Raw genomic sequence first — 18,244 nt, forward strand, 5'->3', positions numbered from 1 at the left:
GTGCTATTAAATCAGTGGTCCCTGATGCTACTTGGCATAAGCCCTGATCTCATAAAACCTCTGCCTCACTATCAGCGACACCACTGGAAACTTGCTAGTATCTATTTATATCTTGTGTCTGGTAGTGCCTTTTTCATAACGCCAGAGTGTGATATTTTGTTACAAAACAATCTTAAAAAGAAAACCAGTCATTGACCTAGAACCTGAAACTTAGAAGCAGTTATAACTGACCTCTGATATCAATAGTTTGCAAGTAGCTACAATTGCAAGAATTTGACTGGAACAAGGGAACAGGCCTGGTTTAAGAGCTAAACACAATTGTGCTTCATATACTAGACTAGCAGTTAGCAACACGAGAAGATCCACTGGTACAGCATACACGTCATAGCTCAAAACTGGGATTTGTACTGTATGCTGTGATGGTGATTGAACCATGAGCTTAAATGTGAACAGCACACTGTTTTATGTATCGAGTGCTGTGTTCTACATAATTCATAGTTGTTACTAAGATTTTGATGAATGTGATGGTAGCCATCATATGGCTGTTACCTGATGTCCTGTTACATTTTTAAAAAATGAAGCATTTGTGCAGGTAATTCATGGATATTTTATTAAAATATAAACAGACAATTAAAATTTGAAGATTCAATTCTTATACAGTCCTACTGTAATCTAGAAGCTTCAAGTATTAAAATATTCTGTATTGAAAATGTCTGATGCCCCGTTCACCTCAATCTTCACTGCTCCAGTAGTCTTAAAATACCCTCCTAATTTGCCAACAGTAAAATTGGCTCATGCACTGGGCAGAGGCTGTGCACACTTGCCTCTGCTGACATCCAATTCAGTGCAGAAGAGGAGTCATAACGGCATAGCATTTGGCCCATCGAGTCCGTGCCAGCTCTCTGTAGAGCAATCCAGTCAGTCCCATTCCCCCGCTCTATCCCCATAGCTCTGCAAGTTTATTTCCCTCAAGTGCCTATCCAGTCTCCCCTTGAAAACATTGAGTGTCTCTGCTTCCACCACTTCTGTCGGCAGCGAGTTCCAGGTCCTCACCACTCGCTGCGTAAAAAAGTTTTTCCTCACATCCCCCTGTATCTCCTCTCCAAAACCTTAAATCTGTGTCCTAGTCCTTGTACCATCAACTAGTGGGAACAGCCTTTCCCCATCTAGCCTATCCAAACCCGTCGTAATCTTGTACACCTCTATCAAATCACCCCTCAACCCCCTTTGCTCTAATGAAAACAAATCCAGCTTCTTCAACCTGCCCTTGTAGCTAAGATCCCCCATCCCCGGAACCATTCTGGTAAATCTCCTCTGCACCCTCTCAAGGGCCTTCACATCCTTCCTAAAGTGTGGTGACCAGAACTGGACGCAATACTCCAGTTGTGGCCTAACCAGCGCTTTATAAAGGTTCAGCATAACTTCTACTTTTGTGCTCAGTACCTCTACTTATGAAGCCCACGATCCCATATGCTTTGCTAACCACTCTCTCAATATGTCCCGCCACCTTCAGGGACCTATGCACATTAACTCCCTCTGTCCCGGCACACTCTTTAAAACTGTGACATTAAGTGTATATTGCTTCTCCCTGTTCCTTCTGCCAAAATGCATCACCTCACACTTCTCTGTATTAAATTCTGTCTCCCCATTCTGCTAGTCTTTCTATGTCCTGTTGCAGTCGATTGGTATCATCCTCACTGTTTGCCACACCCCCAAGTTTGGTGTCATCGGCAAATTTAGAAATTCTACTCTGTATTCCAATATCCAGGTCATATCAAAAAAAGCAGTGGCCCCAGCACTGACCCTTGGGGAACACCACTGTCTACCATCCTCCAGTCTGAAAAACAGCCATTTACCACAACTCGCTGTTTTCTGTCCTTAAGCCAATTCCTTATCCAAGCTGCCACTGACCCACCTATTCCGTGAGCCTCAATTTTGTTAACCAGCCTTCTATGTGGTACTGCGGTCAGAAGAGACCGATGGACACCCGGATTTAAGATTATGGAACATTGAATATGCACTATGTCTTGTACAATTAAATAGTGGTAAAACTGAAATGACATCTGTAACTGAGGTGACAGCGGTGGTGATATCAGTAACTGAAGTTGTCACAGCGCAAAGCTATTTCTGCTCAGTAGGTGGAGGTTGACTGCTATATTTCTGCTCAATTGGTGGGAGGGGGTTGTTGAAGGGTTTTCTGCATGGGTGGGGGGTGATCTCTGCCCATGTGTTGGAAGTAGGATGTTGATGCCCTAATTTCAGCTCATTGGGTGGTTGTGGGGGAAAGAACACTTGATTTTCTGACCATTGGAGTAGCTGCCAAGATATTTGCTTGGTTGTTGGTGGGATTGTGCCATACTTTTTGCACAGTGTAGGGAGGAATTTTGCTCGGTAAAAGAAAGACTTACATTTATATAGTGCCTTTTACGACCACCAGATGTTTTAAAGTGCTTTACAGCCAATGAAGTACTTTTGAAATGTAGTCACTGTTGTAATGTGGGAAATGCGACAGCCAGTTTGCACACAGCAAGCTCCCACAAACAGCAATGTGATGACCAGATAATCTGTTTTTGTTATGTTGATTGAGGGATAATTATTGGCCAGGACACCAGGGATAACTCCCCTGCTCCTCTTCGAAATAGTGCCATGGGATCTTTTACCTGATCAATTGGTGGGAGGGCACATGGGGCCTCGGTTTAACGTCTCACCTGAAAGACGCCACCCCCGACAGTACAGCACTCTCTCAGTATTGCACTGGAGTGTCAACCTAGCTTTATGTGCTCAAGGCCCTGGAGTGGGACTTGAACCCACAACCTTCTAACTCATAGGCGAGTGTGCGAACAACTGAGCCACAGCTGACACTGGTCGAAGAGCTTGTCTGCTCAGGGGGCAGGGTTGAGGATGAGGATTTCTTAACATCCGCCCAAGAATTTTCTAGTTTCTTAATTTGGCTCGTGGTGGAGGCCAAATGGTTACTGCTCTGCTTTGTGTGGTTCAATTCCTTTAGTGATTTGTCACTGTAGTGTGCCTTTGACACTGACTTTCAGCTTTGCTGAGGGCTGCGAATGCAAAACTCTGTTCATGGAGGGGGTGTGGGGGGGTTTGATGCTGGGCTGCATGTGTTCTCTGTGATGTGAACGGTGTGAAGGCACAGAGCTGCTTTCTTTGGTGCTTGCTCAGTGGGGGGCTCGGCGTTGGTCTTGATTGCTGCTCATTCTTGGTGGGGAAGAGAAGTGTTGATGCTGGCCTCAATTGCTGCTCGGAGCGGAGGGGTTGATGCTAACTTGAGCCATTTCTCTGTATGGGGGCAGGGCGATGTATTTTTAGTGGGGTGAGGTTTTTCTCATTTCAGTGGGGGAGATGTAGTTTCCTATTTAAGTGTTTTATGTGTTGACAAGGAGGTGTCTGCGCTCAGTGCTTCAGCTCATGTGCTGCTGAAAACTTCATCCATGCCTTAGTTACCTCTAGACTTGACTATTCCAATGCTCTCCTGGCCGGCCTCCCATCTTCCACCCTACATAAACTTAAGCTCATCCAAAACTTGGCTGTCCATATCCTAACCCGCACCAAGTCCTGTTCACCCCATCACCCTGTGCTCGCTGACCTACATTGAATCCCAGTCCAGCAATGTGTCTCATTTAAAATTCTCATCCTTGTGCTCAAGTACCTCCATGGCCTTGTCCCTCCCTATCTCTGTCACCAAGCAACTTCTCATCCTTGGTGATTTCAACCACCATCTGAATTCATTATGCTCTCCTCTAAGTTCACTGCCCTCCTATCCTCCGTTAATCGCTCTCCATGTAAACTCCCCAACCCATATTCACGGCCACCCCCTTGACCTTGCCATCTCACGTGGTCTCACTACTCCCATCATATCTATCACAGATAAGGCCATCTCTGACCACTTCCTTGTATCGCTCTCCACCCATATCTCCCTTCCCCCTCCCAACCCTACTTCCTTCTGTGTCCGCCCCTGAAAAAAACTCTCTCCCAATTCACTTACAACTGCACTTTCAGAATCCCACCTGCCTAGCCTTTGACCCTCCATTCACCACCACTTCTCTATAGCTACCGATGTGCACAACTGCACCCTCACCACTACCTTTGATGCCCAAGTCCCCATTAAAAGCATTGCTCTCTCTCTCACCCTGGCTGTTCCCCCTGGTACGCCCCTCATCTCCGCTCCCTTAAGTCCAAGGGACACAGACATGAACGGATATGGCGAACAACTGGTTTAGCCATTCACCACCAGATCTGGCTGGACCACATAAAGCATTATTGGGACCTGCTCTCGCCTGTCAATACTGCTCACTATTCCAGGATCATTCTGGAATGCAAAGATAATCCCTGGCTTCTTTTCTCTACTGCAAACCATCTTCTTAAACCCCTCTCCCCGGCCTCCTCTACCCTCGCCTCCAACAAGAAGTGCGAGGTGCTCATGGACTTTTGTCACTAAGATTGAGACCATCCAATCGGCTGCCTCTTCCTCTAGCCCACCGGGCCAAACTACCTCTAAGGTTTCCCCCTGCCCTAGCCCTCAACTCGCATCTTTCTCCAGTTTCTCTCCGATCTCTCCTCATGCCCTCTCTGAGCTGATCTTGTCTGAGACCCACGTCCTGCTCCCTTGATCCTATTCCCACTAAACTGCTGACCATCCAACTTCCTTTCCTGGCTCTCATGTTAGATATTGTTCACTGTGTTCTCTCCTCTGTCTCCCTCCTTCAAATCTGCCGACATCACCCCTCTCAAAAAAAATAACCCTTGACCCCTCCGTCCTTTTAAACTACCGCCCCATCTCCAACCCCCCTTTCCTCTCCAATCCTTGAACGTGTTGTTGCCTCCCAAGTCCGTGCCTGTCTTTCTCGGAACTTCATGTTTGAAGCTGTCCAATCAGGTTTCCGCCCCACCACAGTACTAAAATGGCTCTTCTCAAAGTCACAAATTACATCCTATGTGACTGTGACAAAGGTGAACTATCTACTCTCGTCGTTCTCGACCTGTCTGCAGCCTTTGACACGGTTGACCACACCATCCTCCTCCGACGCCTCCACCGTCGTCCAGCTGGGTGGGACTGCACTCGCCTGGTTCCATTCTTGTCTATCTAATCGTAGCCAGAGAATCACCTGCAATGGCTTCTCTTCGCGGTCCCACACCGTTACCTCTGGGTGAACCCAAGGATCTATCCTTGGCCCCACCTACATACCGCCCCTTGGTGACATCATCCAAAAGCACAGCATTAGTTTCCACATGTGCTGATGACTCCCAGCTCCACCTCACCACCACCTCTCTCGGTGGGAGACTGAAGCCATTGTCTTCGGTCCCCACCACAACGTCCATTCCCTAGTCACTGACTTCATCCCTCTCCTTGGCAACTGTCTGAGGCTGAACCACTGTTTGCAACCTTGGTGTCATATTTGACCCTGAAATGAGCTTCTGACCACACATCCGTCACTAAGACCGCCTATTTCCACCTCCGGAACACTGCCCAACTCTGCCCCTGGCTCAGCTCATCTGCTGCTGAAACCCTCATCCATGCATTTATTATCTATAGATTTGACTATATCAACACAGTTCTGGCCGGCCTCCCACGTTCTACCCTCTGTAAACTTGAGGTCATCCAAAACTCGGCTGCCCGTGTCCTAACTCGCACCAAGTTCCATTCACCCATCAGCTCTGTGCTCGCTGACCTGCATTGGCTCCTGGTTAAGCAACGCCTTGATTTTAAAATTCTCATTTCTGTTTCAAATCCCTCCATGGCCTCGCCGCTCCCTATCTCTGTAATATCCTCCGGCACCACAACCCTCCACAATCTCTGCGTTCTTCTAATTTTGGGCTCTTGAGCATCCCTGATTTTAATTGCTCAGCTATTGGTGGCCGTGCTTTCTGCTGACAAGGCCCTAAGCTCTGCAATTCCCTTCCTAAACCTCTCCGCCTCTAACTCTTTCCTTCTTTAAGACACTCCTCAAAACCTACCTCTTTGACCAAGCTTTTGGTCATCTGTCCTAATAGATAATGCTCCGTGAAGCACCTTGGGACATTTTACTACGTTAAAGATGCTATATAAATGGAAGTTGTTGTCATGAGGTGATTGTGATGCTATGTCTGGCTACTTTGGCTGAGGTGGTGTTGGCCTTGAAGGGGGCTCAATGTACATGAGATGGGGATGTTCTGGTTGGTATCTATGGCTAAGTTGGGGTGGGGGTGGTGAGCAGCGATGCATGTTCAACAACAGCTTGCATTTATATAACGTAGTGAAACGTCCCAAGGTGCTTCACGGAGCGTTATCAAACAAAATTTGACACTGAGCCATATGAGGAGTTATTAGACCAGATTGATCAAAGAAGTAGGTTTTAAGGAGCGTCTTTGTTGAATGTACATTGGCCCTGAATTTGTGGTCGGCAGCGTAGCTAAGGAGTACGCCTCCAACATCTGAAGGAAATCCGCGCCTGGGATCACGGGGGGCGGTGCTTGTTTCACTTCATGACTCTTGGCCAATCAGGAAACCGAGGAGATTGCCGAGTTACCCACAACAGCTGGTCGGGTAAGGTGGCCCAGTCTCATCCCATCAGACTTCCAAAAGGGGTGAATTTTGACTCTTGGCCATGGCTCACCTCAAAACAATTGTCCATTAATAAAACGTAGCGGTGATATATATATATTTTTTTTTAACCCCACAGTGCAGATAGAGGCCATTTCGGCCCATCGAGCCTGCACCGACGCATATCCCACCCGATCCCCGTAACCCCTACACCAACACATATCCCACCCTATCCCCGTAACCCCACGTATTTAATCCCCCTAACACTAAGGGTCAATTTTTTTTTTTTTTTTTATCATAGCCAATCAACCTAACCCGCACATCTTTGGACTGTGGGAGGAAACCGGAGCACCCGGAGGAAACCCATGCAAACACGGGGAGACTGTCTGTGTGGAGTTTGCACAGTCACCCGAGGCTGGATTCGAACCCGGGTCTCTGGCGCTGTGAGGCAACAGTGCTAACCACTACGCCACCGTGCTGCCATATTAGTCCCATTCAATTTTCTCAAGCTATTTTCTACCCCCAAATTAAGATATAAGATGTTACCACTATTTCTAAAAGCAAAACACAGCTGGGATAATGACACAATCTCTTTCAGTATGAATAACTTAATCTGCTGGGAACAAATTTGCTATGTGTTTATCAATACAAGTCATCTAATGGACAGAAAGAGTTCCCTCAATATATCGTATATGGAAGAGAATGGGAGATTAAATACAAATTGGCCTTTTTGTGTAACAGCAGCAATGTTTGGAACAGGTTTGTAATACAATTTTCTCATCTCGCCCGGCAGCACCCACCCTGTGCTGCACAACAGATTTCCTGCGCCTGTTTGCATCAGACGTAAACATTTTCAGGATAATTCATTTATGGTAGGTATCCAATTAGTACAACTTTTTGATCATGTTCATTTGTATGAGGAGGTGAAACGTGCAGCGAAGCCTATGTGTAGTCAGTACTTGACAGATCGCAAGTTCGGGATTAGCGCATGCACAAATCCCAAACTTGTAATCAATTTCAAAGGCGACTGCGAATTGAGGGCCATTGAATATTTCTTGCGTGCTGTCAAGATTCAATTTATTTTTTTGCCCTTCCTATGTGGGAGTGCTTGTCTGTGTGTTCATTTTGGAGTTTAACAATCAAGGGGTACTGTTGGATGCTAGTTTTCCTGATCTCCAGTTCAGTACTAAGCAGTGACAATGTTTTCTGATCGTTTTGACACTTTAGGACTTTATGGTCATCTGCACATATCTTTGGAGCTTGGGACCTTTTTTTTTTCTGAATGGAATTGATTGGAATTTGTGGGTTGAGTGAAGAGATGCCATGTAAGGTTGGGTGCTGCCCCATTGTAATTAATTAAGTCCGTCTTAAGAGTCCCCATCAGTGTTAATTATGTTCCCTGTTTTTGTGTTGTCTGTGGATTTTGATATTATCCCCTCCCTCCCACATGTCTACGTCCATATTCTCAGCACATTAACCACCATTGTTGTCTGTTCTTCAACCAACTCTCTCTACTACCACACTCTGTTTCATACTGTGTGCCTTAATTTTAGCAACAGGCACCGTACACAGCACTTTATCAAACGTCTTTTCAAAATCCATAGACGCAATATCTATTGCACTTCATCAGTACGTGGTTATATCCTCAAAGAACTTGTAAATTTGTCAGATGTGATTTGTCTTTTGCAAATCCATATTGACTGTCCTTAATTAACCAACAACTTTCTAGGTATTAATTTTATCCTGTATTATGGCCTTGTGAAGCTTACCCACTGTTAATGTCAGACTGACATGTCAATAGTTACCCATGTAACCCTTTTTTGAACAAAGGTGTTACATTTGCGCTTCTCTGGTATGATGTCCATATGCATGAATGTTTGAAAGATTGTGGTTGGAGCCTCAAATATTTCCTTTCTGACTTCCTTCAGCATTCTACGATGCATGCCTTCTGGGCTGAGTCATTTTTTTTCTTTGAATTAAAACAATTTTTTTCAGTACTATTTTCTTATCTGTATCCTCTCCAATTGCTTCACCTCTTGTGTTCTTTCATTTCCAGTAATACGTGCTGAAAACCAAGGGAAAGTAATCATTTAGTATCTCCATTATTCCTTTGTACTGATGAGATTTCCTTTTTCATCTTTAATCGACCCTAACCCTTCTTTATTCTTTTACTTTTTATGTACTTAAAATCTGTTTACTATTTCCTTCTGTTAACTGCACGTCTGTCTTCACCCCCATCTTCGCTTTTCTAATCTTTTTTGCTTTCCCTTTATATTTTCTAAAATGAGCCTGATTGTCTTTATTATTAGCCGTAGATTTATAATATGGCTCTTTTCAATCTCATTTTAATTTCTCTAGTCAAGCACAGAACTCCAGCTTCTTTTGTACTAACTTCATTTTTTGGAATACATTTCTACCCTAATCCACTATTTGAATGTTTCCTGTTTGTGTATTCTTATTTGGATGGCCAGTTAATCTATCCTTGATGATTTGAAGGAGCAATGTTGGCTAGTCCAGCAGGAGATCCCCCAGCTTATATTCAGAATAATGCCATGGTATCTGTTATATCCACCTGAAGCATTACCTTTTTAATTCCAATTCCCAAGTAAGTATATATCTCCTTTTATAAACGCCTCAAATTGATTCTGTATCTGTGGCCTTCTAGGGTAGTGAATTATACATTCTCGACCCTTTTTTGAAGATATTCCATTGCTCTCCTTTGATATTTAAATAGTGCCTTTACTGGAGTAAATGTCCCTAGGTGCTATGTGGAAGAGAAAACAAAGGAGGTGGAAACAAATGCCGAGGAGTAGTAGAAAAGTTAGAGGTGACTGAAGGGATTTAAAGATGGAGAGAGAAACAAGCCGCAACAATTTTCAAGCCAGAGAGACTGGATTCTAGGAGAGATCTCCAGCTCGTTTCTGGAGTGCGAGCACGATCAACCTGTCGCTGTACGTTGCTGTACTTGTTGACGTAGTAGGACATCAGTTCTTTACAAGCTTTTTTAGTTATAAGGAAAGTAATATTTACACAGAATACTTCCTAATGTTTAAAACAAATTGGTGTAATCACACTAAAACAAGTATAATATTGTGAAAATTGAAATGAAGTTGAAATATTAGCTCCCAAAAGGGTTCAGGTTCTGAAATGATTTCAGCGAAACCGTAGTTTCAGTTGCTTTTAGAAGTTAGGGTAAAGGGATGCCTGGGAGTTTGTCTAAATTTGCACAGGGTTTTCCACACAGTTTGAAAACCACTAAGTATGAGGGAGTGGTGCAGGGCTGAGACAGCTGAAGGGATGGGAGAATGGTGAGTGGGGGAAATTCCAGAGTTGGTAGAGTGGAAGGCAGAGCTGGGACATGGGGCTGAAGGAGGAGACCGAGGCCGGATGGGGCAAAGCCATTGTTGGATTTGCAAATGTCTTTTGTAGTCTGTGTGTTACGGAGTGTGAAGTCAATGGAGGTTGGCGAGGACCGGGGTGGTAATGTGAGATATGCTGGCATGGATGATCTTCAGTACATTGCTCATGTAGCAATTTTTGGTATGTGAACTTTGTCAGTGAGTTCTGGCTGGTTATTTAACCACGATGGGTGCAGCATCACTGCTGAGCCTAATGTCCACACATGCATGCTTTCAGTAGGACCTAACTGGAAAGCAATCAGTAGTGGAAGCTCTGTTTAATATTTCCCATCTCTTTATCATGCTTTGACAGTTGATTGAAAGGCATTATGAACTTGCTGACAGTCTGCAGCCCCGATCATACTCTCTCGACTGTATTGCAAAGTACTATATTGTGAAGGTGTGCATGAAAGAAGTAACTGGGGAGGGAAGAGTGGCAACTCAGGGAATTTCCATATAGTGAATATTTTTAAATCTGCCTATCAGCTAGGAATATTGTCATTTCATTTTAAAATGCACTTCTTTATTCTAGTTGGCAGGTAATTTGCCTTGAAATCTTGACTATTGTGATGAATGAGCTGGTTTAGCTTCATTGTTTGGAACTCTTCAAATAAAATAGACATCGTAACTTTGTTATCTGTCTTGTTATTATATCTATGTATTTGTTACTGAATTTCACCATCCAAACCATTGTTCAGCTATCGCTTATATTTCTGTAATCCCTACACGTCTCCTGATCCTTCATGTGTTCCGAGATCCCTGCCAATAAATGACCCACTATGATCCCCTTAACGTTGAAACTGAAACTGTCAAGAATTAACTAATTGAAAGCCATCATTTAACATTTATATAGTTTACACCTTTCTCAATTGCGTTAAGAAAAGCTAAAGTTCCATAATTGTTCAGTGAAGAAAGGTACTACATGGTGTGATAGATAAACCTGGGTCTCGGGTTTGATTTCTTGGTCTGTATTGAGTTAGTTCATCTCAGCTAGGGCAGTAGTGGGGTACTGAAAATGGCCTCATTATTGCTAGATCTGAAGGAAAAAATTCATCCTGTACTTGAATAGCCTAATGTTTGCTTTCTGTGCTCACCCATGAAGAAGGGCCACTTGGATCAGGTACGAGAGGATCAGTACTGTCTTGCTGCCTAGTTTAAGGTTGTGCATTTTCAAGAAGGGTAGGTGAAAAAGTTAAAGGAAAAAACATTGGCCCGAAATTTGCGGTCTGGATGACTGCGAACTAGCAACTTTTGCCATCATTCCACCTTTGAAACTGACAGCAACTTCGGGATATGGCGCATGCATAGGCGTAGGTGCATGCGGAAATCCTGAAGTTGCGGTCTGTCATTCACTGCTCCTCCACAGGCTGTGCTGTGGGTTTTAACAGCATATTGACTGCTAAAACAAAGGTTATGGTCGTGAAGAACTAATTTTAATTTTGTGCAGCGTCAAATTTATTCATTTAAGAAACTTTAAAAATGTTTTTAATTTTTTTAAAAAGATTGTTCATCTTTATTTCAAGTTTGGCTTTTTCCCATGTGAGTCCCAATATTTGTTTTGCTCTCAACATTTAAAAAAAGTTAGAATTTTAAGAGCTTACTTGTTCGCTGACTGAGAATTCTGCATTCTAATTGGCTGCGTCGATAGCTTGTTGACGTCACAGCAGCTCGCACTCTGGGATCCTCACTATACTCCATTCATTTGAACTACATGTCGGTAAACTGGAACTTCTCAACACAGATCATGAGATCTTTGTGCGAAGCTTACTTCGGGGCCAGCGGCAAACGCCTTTGCTTTGCTGCTGACCGCAAATTCCGGGCCATTAGTTCTTCAGCTGCCAAGTAGTGGAATTGTTCTTTCTTAGCCTTAAGCTATGGTCTAATTATATTCCTATAACAAAATAAAAGTGTAAATTGTAGTTTTGATGTGTGAAAATATTTTGTATTATAACCACTGGTAACCACACCACCAGAAATCATCTTGTTTTAAGAACGAGAGCTCCTCATTAAATCTGAAGTGCAGTTTTAAAATATTTTAATTGAAATGAAACTGAGTTATTCTTGCATAAAATATATTGTATATTGGGAGTAATTTATTGATAAAATGTATTGGCAGTCAATTGATCCTGGGCTTGGGTAATGTCCTAAATGATCGAAGGGAAGCTTCATTAGTTTAATACCTATTGTTTGACCCCTGATATAACTGCTTGAAATAATTTCAGGTTATAAATTATAATACAGTATGAATTTCGTGGACTGATATTTGGTTTTAATTTTATCTGGCACTCTGCAGATGCTGATAGCTGATTATTTCCTCGTCTGTATGATGTTCACATTGGAGTGTTAATGACTATGAAGTAATTTGTTTGGTTTTTAACTCTGGATGTGCTTTGGTTCAGTGTTTTAGGCACTGCTGTAGCAAGACCTTGCTCCCTATTACTCATCTTATGACTTGATCTCCCTGACATCTAGATAATTTGTAACAAGATCAGGAATGGAAAAGAAAACCTTTCACTGCATTTTGGCTTACTAGTTATATTGTATGTTCATATAATCTACCTTGTTTTCAAAAAAGCAGTTGAATAATCAATTCATTAGATCAAGGTTTAGGCTATAAACTTGACAGATTTATTAAAAAAGTAAATGGATGGGAACAGAAACAGTGATGCACTACAGATTTCAGTAGCTTAGCCTTCCTAGGAAGATAGAAAATAATGAACACTCATACCTGCTGTGCTAAACTGCAGTGTGCACTAGACGGCAGACGAGGTCCTTGAATATTAACTTTGAGATGGTAGTTTTCTGTTGATCATCCACCGAGTCTGGCTTCAGATGGACTCAATTTAAGCAAGACACGTCAAGAAATACTTTTCAAAATTTAATCAAGATAGAAAAATGTTCACATTCCTGACAAAGGAATGGATGAGGGTTTCTGCAGAATATGGGTTGAGGCAGGAGCGGAGGCTCGACAGTTTGAAGTGGAAATAAGCAGTGTTTGTGATGGGGAGGATGTGGGGCGGATGCTCCTCTGTGTCAAATAATCTGCTGAGGTTACGAACAGTCTGATTCAACTTGACCGTGGTAGGGGAGGGGGGATGGAATCGGTGGTGAGTGTAGAGTTTGTGGTGGAGATGGAAGTCAATGGCTTTGGTCTTCCCAATGTTTAAGTGGAGCAAATTGCAGTTCATCCAGGAGTGGATAGCGGACAAGCAGTCTGACGACAAAGGCATGGAGGGATGTTGTCAGCGTACATGCAGAAGATGACCACATGTCTCTATGATGTCGGCGAGGGGAAGCACGTAGTTGAAGAATAGGGGACCAAGGATCGATCCTTGGCAGATTCCAGAGGACATGGTTCAGGATGGGAAGATAAGCCATTGTTGGAGATCGTCCAGCTATGATTGAATAGGTAAGAGTGGAACCAAGCAATGGCAGGTCCACTGAGCTGGAAAACTGAGGAGAGGTGTTGGAGGAAGATGGTTTGTTCAGAGGGGTTGAGAAAGATGACATGGGATAGGTCAGTCACTGAGGATGTTTTGTGACTTTGATTAGGGTCACTTTAGTACTGTGGCAGGATTAGAGAGATTCAGATGTAGAGTTGTGGGAAATTTGGGCACAGATTTGCAAGGTGAGGAAGAGCGTGGCAGGTAGAGTAACATTGTTAGCAAGAGCGTGGCTGGTATGCTAATGTTCTGGTCAAACGTACAATAGGGATTCCCCTATTGTAGAGCATTTGCAGATTACATGGCATCAGATACCATTCCCTTTTTGCTCATAGCACTACTGTAATTTAAAATGGCAGGAGCAGTGATTGAAACAAATGTACCCAGTTATTGGAATTCCATGTGAAATTAAGTAGAATTTTTAAAAACGAATGTGCGCCTTAAATAGTACAGCTCAGAAAATAATTCACTTGTAAAGATTAAGTAACATTGTGTTACAGTATAACCGTGGCTATCTGGACATCTTGGGATTGTAACTGAAGTCTCAGTTTTATGTAACATAGAAATGATGAAAAACACTTAGTTTCATTAAAAGAAACTTTCATTGAGACAGAAAATGTTCAGTCTTGCCAAATAAGCCAGTGTGTTGTAGCTAGCATTAAGGTACGTTACAAAGTTTGAGGACTTAAAAACCAAGTGATGATGATGCTCTGAAGTTGTACTTTCGTAAACGTAGTTTAACTGGACTGTATATGAATGGTAGGTTGTATGTTGGGGGAGATTGTTGGATGAGGAGACATAAGCTTAAGAAATTCTTGAGATGTGTAAAAAAGACTTCTGTCCAATGCATCTAAATTCTGGAAATACAATAAGCAATCTCCCTTCGCTCCGTTCAAATATACTGGGTTACGAAGTCTCAACGCTGCAGTTTGTGGTAATGTCAAGCATGATCCTGCAGCATTGAAGTTAAAATATAAAATAAGATATATTACATGTCCATTAAGCTGCACAGTGTGACAGTGGGTACAGCTGGTAGTGGCAGTGTTGAAGGGGGTGAGATAGGAACCCTTGACAGTGAATAATGGGAATGCTGGAGTGTCTCCTTGTTTTGAGGAGACACCTTAATGTATGACTGGGAAAATGACATGCATCCTCTCTTTCCCCCCCCCCCCCCCCCCTCCTAATTTTGCTGCCTCCTACTTTCCTCACTCAAGGTGGTGATTGTTTCTTGGGGGTATCCTCTGCAGGTCCTGGCAGCCCTCAATGACCTTGCTCAAGCTGCCATTCTTAATGTATGAACCTTGACTCTGTGTTTGAGGTGAGAGCAAAGGAGGAATGTTGCAGCCAGGCCAGTTACTGTTCTCACCTAACATCTACACTTTTCCAGCAGGGGTCACTGAACAGTAGTCAGGAATAGGTAACCTGCTTTTCTTCCCCAATCTGGGGTCTCTGAAATTATAGTGCCTCTACTGTTGTTCCTGTTGATCTTAGTTGATTTGACACCTAATTGGGGTTCTGGTCTGTGTGCCTTAGTACCACCCACATGCTTGCACTTCCATATTGTGTTAGCGCCAATCCACTTCAGCATTAATACCTTCTGCCAGAACATCAGTATTGTAGATTCTTGTCCCACATGTTTTGGGGAAAAGTGGTGCATTTTTTCTAGTGGCATTGAATCATACTTAATCATTGGTGTAGTTGCTAAGTGGTGTATCTCTAATCGCAATTTTGGTGGACTGCCATAGCTTGTAATATGGCAATAGTAGTGGTGGTATCTACCTTTCCACCAGATGGTTTCTAGCTTCTGCACATGAATGCACAAATGTGTTGTAAGCACCAAAGATTCCAGTTATTGCTTGACATGTTCTGTTATTGATGCTTGGCATGATTTGTTTCAAGATTTGTACAATATTTCAGTGTTGGAGCATTCTGAATTGTATGAATTAATTTAATTTTTTTGCTTCTTTCAGGCTGTGCAATGGTCTCTGCAAAACAACCTGAGCTCGAGGTGGTGCTTTTATGTACAGATATAAGTTGGTTTCCCATTTTCACTGAGGAGGCAATTTATTTTTCTCTTTCGACAACCACATAGCCAGACAAAATTGCAAAGATCTGTCCTGTGTCGAGTATGACAGCCACGACCCGTGGCTCTCCTGTAGGAGGGAATGAAAACCAGGGCCAGGCTCCTGATGGACAGTCGCAGCCTCCTCTCCCACAGAATCAGGTAAGCATTCAACCTTTAGGGTTTCACATTTTTCATTTTTTTGGTAGACTGCAGAATTTTTTTTGTACCATGTGCACGTGCATAACTGATCATTTATGATCTGTACAATAAATCTATTTTCTGAAGTGCATTTTCAAAAAAAGTTGGCTTTTGATGTATTTTTCCATTCCAGTTTTATAATTACTTTTAATGTCTGAACTGTGACAGCATACAAGTGGCTGTGCGATGCATCCTTTCTTGTGGTTTTTTTGGCTGGTTGTGTTTAATTAATTTGGCAGCGTTGTATTTGCACTTCAAATATTCGTGTTAGCAATTTTGGTTGTCTTGAAATATATCTAAACTAGATGATCTTATGTGGCGATGCTCATGGTCAATTGGATAATGCGCTGTTTTGCAAGAACAGGAGGATTTACGATGCAGTATAGAATGTAGTATTCCATTAGTATTGTGAAGATGTGTAATACAGCCAATTGTGAAGAATTGAACAAAAAGCAAACTACTACTGAAAATGTAGAATAAAACAGAAAATACTGGTTCTGACGAAATGTCATCGAGCTGAAACGTTAACTCTCCCTTCCTCTCTGCACAGATGCTGCCTGACCTGCTGAGTGTTTCCAGCATTTACTGTTTTTATGTAAAGAATTGAGTTGGGAGGCAAACCGGAGTGGGGAAATGTTTTTAAATATTTGATGGGAGCAAATATCGGTTGATAAAGGGCCAATAATTCCAGGGGTCTATCATAAGCAGACCAGATGCAGTGGAAACTGTGCTGGGCTGCAAGCAGATTGGGAAGTAGGAGTGGAGGCAGGATGACAGCAGACAAAGGCAAACACAGCACAGGCTCATCTGGGAGTGCAGCTGGAATCTTAAATTACCTATCTTTTCCTTTGGCTAGAACCACCTCTGCTCCACCCGCTGTAACCTCCCACCACATGAGAAGAAAAAAGCTTGTTTCCTCTTTTTGCTCCTCCTTCCTACTGAGGGGAAAAATGACCCTGGCCTAGTGCCACCTAACACTTAGCCATGCATCATTGCCCCCCTCTCTTCTAGACCATGTCCCCTTCCTCCTGTTTTTCTCCCCATCCACCTCCCTACACTGTCGCTCTTCTCATCCAACTGTTTTCCCCCTCTGAAGAAATGGGCCCTGGCTCAGAGCCACGCACCCCTTCATTCTCCTCTGTTGCTGCATGTCCTCCGCTCCTAGCGCTCTTCCCCCCCTCGTTTCTCCTGCTCCGTCTCTTGCCCCTCTTCTCTCTCTTCTTCCCCCCCCCCCCCCCCCCAACCTGCCATTTCCACTCCTTTCTGTCTCTTCTCTTCATTCTCTCCGCCCCTCCCAAAACACCTGGGTCCAGTTATCACACTCTTCTAAGCCTACTTGGCATGAATACTGAACTTCCTCTTGAAGTCGCTGTGTGTAACGCCATGGGAGATTATTTGGCCTTAAAAATCTTAGATGGGTCACACACAATCTTGCATCCTGTTGTCCTGATTTTTGGTCACACTTGTCTGTCAACTTTTCATATTCTAAATTGCAATGGCAACATTTCCCATTCAATTTTCATATCAACTTGAGTTGTCACATAAGAACATAACATAAGAAGAAGGAGCAGGAGTAGGCCATACGGCCCCTCGGGCCTGCTCCACCATTCAATAGGATCATGGCTGATCCGAATCTAGACTCACGTCCACTTCCCTGCCCTCTCCCCGTAACCCCTAATTCCCTGATCTGCTAGGAAACTGTCTATCTCCATTTTAAATTTGTTTAATGTTGCAGCTTCCGCAGCTCTGGGGTAGCAAATTCCATAGATTTACTACCCTCTGAGTGAAGAAGTTTCTCCTCATCTCAGTTTTGAAAGGGCAGCCCCTTATTCTAAGATTATGCCCTTTAGTTCTAATCTCACCCATCAGTGGAAACATCCTCCCCGCATCCACCCGATCAAGCCCCCTCACAATCTTATATGTTTCGATAAGATCGCCTCTCATTCTTCTGAACTCCAATGAGTAGAGTCCCAACCTACTCAACCTTTCCTCATACGTCAACCCCCCTCATCTCCGGAATCAACCGAGTGAACCTTCTCTGAACCGCCTCGAGAGCAAGTATATCTTTTCTTAAATATGGAAACCAAAACTGCACGCAGTATTCCAGGTGTGGCCTCACCAAGACCCTGTATAACTGCAGCAAGACTTCCCTGTTTTTATACTCCATTCCCCTCGCAATAAAAGCCAAGATTCCATTGGCCTTCCTGATCACCTGCTGCACCTGCATACTAACTTTTTGTGTTTCATGCACCAGGACCCCCAGATCCCTTTGTACTGTAGCACTTTGCAGTTTCTCTCCATTTAGATAATAACTTGCTCTTTGATTTTTTCTGCCAAAGTGCATAACCTCACAATTTCCAACATTATATTGCATCTGCCAAATCTCTGCCCACTCACTTAGCCTGTCTATGTCCTTTTGCAGGTTTTTTATGTCCTCCTCCTCACGATTGCAGGCTTTGGCTATTGGGTTGTTGTGCTATTTTTTCTCTCCCAGCTGCTGTGCCATATTGATAGTCTTTTATACACGTGTCAACTTCAAAGTAATTCTCTCTCACCAAATAACATTTTAGGGACTGAGGGAGCTGAACACATTGAGGATTCA

The 18,244-nt window shown here is 43.3% G+C and overlaps 1 protein-coding gene across 1 annotated transcript in view; it reads left to right on the top strand.

The window, feature by feature from the left end:
- The window catches only part of usp9 (ubiquitin specific peptidase 9), a 244,275-nt gene that overhangs the window by 21,347 nt on the left and 204,684 nt on the right, over nt 1-18,244 (top strand). Inside the window, exon 2 of the mRNA XM_086007397.1 lies at nt 15,350-15,603. Coding sequence (XP_085863523.1) covers nt 15,508-15,603 — 96 coding nt within the window. The 5' untranslated portion in view covers nt 15,350-15,507. The remainder of the gene's footprint in view (nt 1-15,349; nt 15,604-18,244) is intronic.

The sequence above is a fragment of the Somniosus microcephalus genome, chromosome 14, assembly GCF_052327205.1.
Source record: "Somniosus microcephalus isolate GS21.2 chromosome 14, FLI_Smic_1.0, whole genome shotgun sequence".
Lineage (NCBI taxonomy): Eukaryota > Metazoa > Chordata > Chondrichthyes > Squaliformes > Somniosidae > Somniosus > Somniosus microcephalus.